The sequence below is a fragment of the Gekko japonicus genome, unplaced genomic scaffold (genome assembly GCF_001447785.1).
Source record: "Gekko japonicus isolate JY-2015 unplaced genomic scaffold, Gekko_japonicus_V1.1 scaffold637, whole genome shotgun sequence".
In the NCBI taxonomy this organism is placed as follows: domain Eukaryota; kingdom Metazoa; phylum Chordata; class Lepidosauria; order Squamata; family Gekkonidae; genus Gekko; species Gekko japonicus.
The window spans coordinates 852,950-858,660 of record NW_015172573.1 but is presented as its reverse complement, the minus strand read 5'-3'; the positions used below and the strand labels follow the sequence as shown (position 1 = coordinate 858,660).

General features: G+C 50.0%; 1 protein-coding gene across 3 annotated transcripts in view; it reads left to right on the top strand.

Moving 5' to 3' along the window:
* The window catches only part of ZNF740 (zinc finger protein 740), a 19,933-nt gene extending 15,819 nt beyond the window's left edge, over nucleotides 1–4,114 (top strand). For all 3 annotated transcript variants that reach the window (XM_015421376.1, XM_015421374.1, XM_015421375.1), the window contains exons 6-7: nucleotides 1,417–1,535; nucleotides 3,898–4,114. In XM_015421376.1, the coding sequence (XP_015276862.1) occupies nucleotides 1,417–1,535; nucleotides 3,898–3,987 (209 nt within the window). In that variant the 3' untranslated portion in view covers nucleotides 3,988–4,114. The remainder of the gene's footprint in view (nucleotides 1–1,416; nucleotides 1,536–3,897) is intronic.
* Nucleotides 4,115–5,711: the final 1,597 nt, after the last annotated feature.

Here is a 5,711-nt window from a genome sequence, read left to right as displayed (position 1 = left end):
CATATGTAAATGACCTTGGAACGCTGGCCGGGACTGTACAAAGCAGCCAATGAACCCAGCCAGTGTCTTCCGAGTGGCAGTTTTTTCGGCCTAACACTAAAGGGGCCAATTTTAGAATTCTGGCACCCACTACTCTTTTATAATAAGGGAGAGATTAAAGGTTCCCTTGCTCGAAAGCCAGTTGAATCCGACTCTAGGGTTGCGGTGCTTATCTCCGTTTCAAAGCCGAAGAGCCAGCGCTGTCCAAAGATGTTTCCGTGGTCATGTGGCCGGCATGACTAAACACCAAGGCGCACGGAACGCTGTTACCTTCCCACCGAAGTGGTCCTTATTTATCTACTTGCAATTTCTTGCTTTCGAACTGCTAGGTTGGCAGGAGCTGGAACTAGAGACGGGAGCTCACTCCGTCATGCGGCACCTGGGTCTCGAACTGCTGAACTACTGACCTTCCACAGCCTGCAGTTCAGCGTCTTAACCACTTGAGCCACCGCAGCTCCTATAATTATATTAGGGAGCTTTAAAAAAAATCCCAGTCCCTTAGGTGATGAGCACATGAAGCTGCCTTATACTGCATCAGACCATTGGTCCATCAAGGCGAGAACTGTCTGTTTTCTCAGACTGGCACTGCTTCTCCAGTGTCTCAGACAGAGGTATTTCACATTACATACCACCTGATCCTTTTACCTGGAGATGCTGGGGATTAAACCTGGGGCCGTCTGCATGCCAAGCAGATACTCTACCTCTGAGCCACAGCCCCTCTCAAAGGGCATGATTGCCCTCTCTTACAGCCTACAGCTTGCCTTGCTTTAGTGATTCATCTTGAGCAATTGTTATTTGTAAGCATCATCTTGCTCTTCTTTGTCCCGCCCCTCCAAATGTACCTGCTTTTGCTTGTGGTTCATGTCTGCGTAATGGAGCAGAGGTCAACGACTTAACTCTGCCACTTCAGGCAGACAAAAGGGAGACGGGAACCTCTTTCATGGGAGCTGTATCCTCTTGCACTGAGCAGCGTCTTCCCTGAAGAAGACTGCTGTAGAGCACGCCCGCCGGTCTAATGTGGGTTCTGGTGGGTCCCATTTCCGGGAAAAGAAAGAGCACCATCCTGTGGGGAGAAGGAAGTTGAACGCCTACGTGCTGCAGTTTCAGGTGGGCTTGGAGTTTGCAAGAAAGCATCGCTCCACCAGGAGCGTCTTCTCCTCAAGGCTGCTGGCGCGGATGAGAATGGCAGAGGAGGCTGTGGCTGTTGCCCAGCTCCCCTTTGCATCATTGGGGCTTTTGTAGGGGGGTTTTTTGGATATGTTGCATCTTGCTGTTTTGGGAAAGGGAGACAGCACAGGAGCTTAGGGGTGTTGGGAACAAACAGTTGAAGCTCCTTCGTTGACACTGAAAGAGTCGGTTTTCTCACACGTTTTCCAGGTGAGAAGCCTTTTGAGTGTGATGTTTGTGACATGCGCTTCATTCAGAAATACCACCTGGAGCGCCACAAACGTGTGCACAGCGGGGAGAAGCCGTACCAGTGCGAACGCTGCCTGCAGGTAATGCTTCTTGCCTCCTCGTTTCACCTGTGTTTTGGGATGTGTCTGTCCTGTAGGCCTCCTGAGTTCATGATAGAGGGAAGCAATTGCACCTGTGTCTGCTCTAAGTGTGTCTTAGCTTCTCAGCAACAGAGATCCCTGGGCAGATACCTCCATGATTCCAGCTCAGCAGCAGAAAGCAACTCATAACCAATGTTTCCTCTAAGGTGTGGAGTCTTGTGAGCAAAAACTTCTACTTGATGAGCTACTGGCATTAAAGTTGTGAGCAGTGTTCCCTCTAAGATGAGTTAGTGCGAGCTAGCTCACAGTTTTTTAGTCTCCGGCTCACACATTTTTGTCTTAGCTCAGGAAGGATGGCTCCAGAGCAAACTAATTTTATGCAGCAGCCAAGTTGCTCACTCCCAACTTTAATGCCAGTAGCTCACAAAGTAGAATTTTTTTCTTACATGCCTCCACAGCTTAGAGGGAACATGGGTTGTGAGTGAGCAATTTGGCTGCTGCATAAATTGATTTGCTCTGAAGCCATCCTTCCTGAGCTAAGACAAAAATATGTATTTCATTTGTCCTAGTTGAGGTAGGAAGTGGGGTAGATGCCATGAATTAGATCGATCTCTCTGGAGGACGTGTAGAGGGCCTTTTTATTGCCGCCTAAATGCAGAGGCAGAGCCCTGACCTGGATGGCCCAGGCAAGTCCGATCTCGTCAGATCTCGGAAGCTAAGCAGGGCTGACTCTGGCACCTATTTGGATGGGAGGCCTCCTTGGAATGGGAGGTGGGCCACAGAGGCAGCCTGATCAAGCCACCTCTCTGAAAAACACCCAAGCCACCAGTAGGGGTCTCCAGACGTCAACCGTGACTTCCAGGCAAGCACGTAAAACACAGACACCGACACAAAATTAAAAAAACCTCCAACAGAAATAAATGCAGAGTGGGTTTTCTGGTGCAGAGGTGATGGTTAACCTAACACAAACTGCAGCTTGCAAACTCACTTCAAACCATGGTTGTGTGTTACGACCTACAGCCAGTCCCTGACGTATTTTAAATATATACATTGTGCCTTTGGGGTGGTGAAGCCCAGGACAGTGATTGGTTGAGCTGGGATGATAGCGTTAAACATTCAGTTGCTCGTGCAGCTGAAGAGCTTGCAGTGAAGCTGCTTTGATGAAGGGGAAATTGTCACTCTGTCCGAAGCTTCGCCTGGGGTAGTCTGCGGACTGGGAAGAGGGTGGGGCGCAGCATGGGCAGTGGGATGAGAGAAGAACTTGAAGGAAGAGGAAGGTGAGGATGAGGTCTGAGGAAAGGGGGAGTGGAGATGGTGAAGTGAAACAAGAAGGGGCTGATCAGCGGGGTTTGGTTTCTGAAGAAAAGTTGTTGTTGATCTTCAGATTTGGAAGGGTTAAGTGGTATCTGAGGTGGTATCTGAAGGAAGTGAGGCAAAATAGGCAGCGGGCTGAAAGGCAAGAACCTGAGGGAGCAATAGGTGGGGAGACAGAACTGAAGAGAGGAGGAGGTAAAGGGGAAGGTAAACCTGGGCAAAACGACTCCTAGTTTGGTGTAGTGGTTAAGTGCGCAGACTGTAACCTGGGAGAACTGGGTTTGATTCCCCACTCCTCCGCTTGCACCTGGCTGGATGACCTTGGGCAAGCCATAGTTCTGTCAGAGCCACTGTTCCCTCTAAGCTGAGTTAGTGTGAGCTAGCTCACAGTTTTTTAGCCTCCGGCTCAAACATTTTTGTCTCAGCTCAGGAAGGAGGGCTCCAGAGCAAACTAATTTATGCAGCAGCCAAATTGCTCGCTCACAACTTTAATGCCTGTAGCTCACAAAGTAGAATTTTTGCTCAGAACAAGACTCCACAGCTTAGAGGGAACATTGGTCAGAGCTGTTCTTGAAAAGAGCAGTCTGTGTCAGAGCTCTCTCAGCCCCACCCACCTCACAGGGTGTCTGTTGTGGGGAGGGGAAGGGAAAGGAGTTTGTAAGCTGCTCTGAGACTTGAGTGAAGGGCGGGGTATAAACCCAATCTCTTCTTCTTCTTCCTAGGGACCCAAGGGGCTGTGGCAGGAATGGGTGGGTGGGGCCTAGTGTTGCTAGGCCGATTGCGGTTGCTTCTGCCTCTACATTGTCATAACCTAACAAACGGGAGAACAGTAGCCAGGAACCAAGGTGAGGGATGAATCTCACACATTGGTTTGGGCTCACCAGTCAGTTCTTCGACTGAGGACTTCTAGTAAAGCCTAACCTTTGTTAAATAGAACAGACCATGCTTAAATGTGGTGACGTCGGCCTGTGTGGGACTGCATGGCCGCCCTCGCGTCTGTTGACTTCCATTCCTGAGTTCTCCCTCTCCCTCCCTCCCTCCCTTTCAGAGCTTCTCCAGGACAGATCGGCTGCTGAGACACAAACGAATGTGCCAAGGTTGCCCAAGCAAATCGTCCGACTCGCAGCTGCTGCTTTAGGGGTGGGCCCGGAGAGATGAATTTGGAAGAAGCCGGAAAGCCAATGGAATTCTCTGTGGTCTTTTTGTTGTTTTTTTTTGGGGGAGGGGGGATTCTCTTGTGCTTGTGTTTGCCTACTGGGCGTACCCCCCTGTGAAAAGGGGAAGAGCTGAGGCGGGGCACGGACATTTCAGGCAAGTTTTGGACGCTGTAAATAAGTTGAGGATGAACTGCCCCTTGCAGTTGTGGATAAACTTTGGTGTTTGGGGGTGGGGTTTTCCCGTGGGAGGGGTGGGTGTCTATTTTGTGGGGGTGAGTTGTCACCATTTGCCTCACGGAAAGGTTTTGAGAGAACTGCTAGGCCTCTCCTGCCGGTCCGGAATGATGGCGCTTTAAGAGCTGTTGACCAACCTATCCTCCAACTTGCTGAACCACTGGGCTTGCAAAGACGGGGAGGGGGGGAAATATATATTTAAAAAAAGACAGCAAGCCTGGCACCAAACTGTTTTATGGAAGAATGTGACACACAAGCAGTGGATTTAAGAGACAGTGTCCGAAGATTTTTGAATCCCGAATTGACCAGGAGTCTGTCCCATGAAATCTTCGCCATAAGGTCAACCGAGCTCTTCGTTTTTTGTTGTGGTTTTTTTTTTTTTTATCTACTATGGTATCTGGGTTTGTGATTTTAAGTTCTTCTTATCCCTCAGGTTTCAAGAACACAAGGGCTGGAGAGGGGGTGGCATATGCGGCCAGCGATTGTAAAAATCCACCTTTCAAGCGGTACCGCTGGCACAGTCGGTGAGATGCTTACTTACATCCAGCTGGCTGGAAAGAGACGTTTGGTTACTCCCAGGTGGGGAGAGGAGCTGCAGCCCTTTTACAGGAAAGGGGGCTCCTTTCCCCCACTCCCTTGTTAACATGCATTCAGGGTCCACTCCACTGAAATGCCTCTTTTTGCAGAACTTGGGGTCTTCTGAAACCCTTGATTTTGAGCTGGTTGAAATCCAAAATCACCTTGCTTTGGCGACTGGGACTCAAAACTGTCTCTGTGTGGTATTGGAGGAATCAGAGTTCTCTTTGGGTTCTGTGGGGGGGCGGGAGAACATAGGCTTCCTGCGTAAACGAACCAGATGTTTGAAACTTGAGGGACCCAGTGTGCCTTTTGGTGCCATTAAATCAGTTTCAGCTGCCTCGGCCCTGAAAACCATCATCTTGGAGAAACCACCCTTGGAGAGAAGCAGAGAAAAGTCCTTGGATGCTCCTGGCTGCCCAGGTGGCTTCACTGGAAAGAATTTTGCCAAAAGGTGTAGCCCAGTCCGTCCGTCTCCCCCCCCCCCAAGCTATTCCAGCTAGTCCTGCTAGCTCTGCTTTGCTTTAAGAAACCGAGGTCTCGTGTGATACCTGCTTTTGATTCAGGTGATTGTGGGGTTTGCAAGGACGGAGAGGGAGAGAGGTAACGCCGTGTCTAGGACTCTGTCGCTGTTGTGAAATGGGTTTCCTGCGCCTGGAATCCTAGGGTATCATTTGTACTGTTAGCAGAGCGCCCCCCCCCCTTCTTCTTCTCCCTCTTAATCCAAATTCTCACAGGCTTCTGCAGGACTCCAGTGGGGGTTGCGATGCCCATCTGCACACCTATGTAAGTAGAGGCCTAACGTCTTCTCCTCTCCTCACCCCCCACCAAATGAAGTCACATTGCAGCGGGGAAGAGGCTTAAACACAAGCCCATGTGACTTGGGGATTTTGTA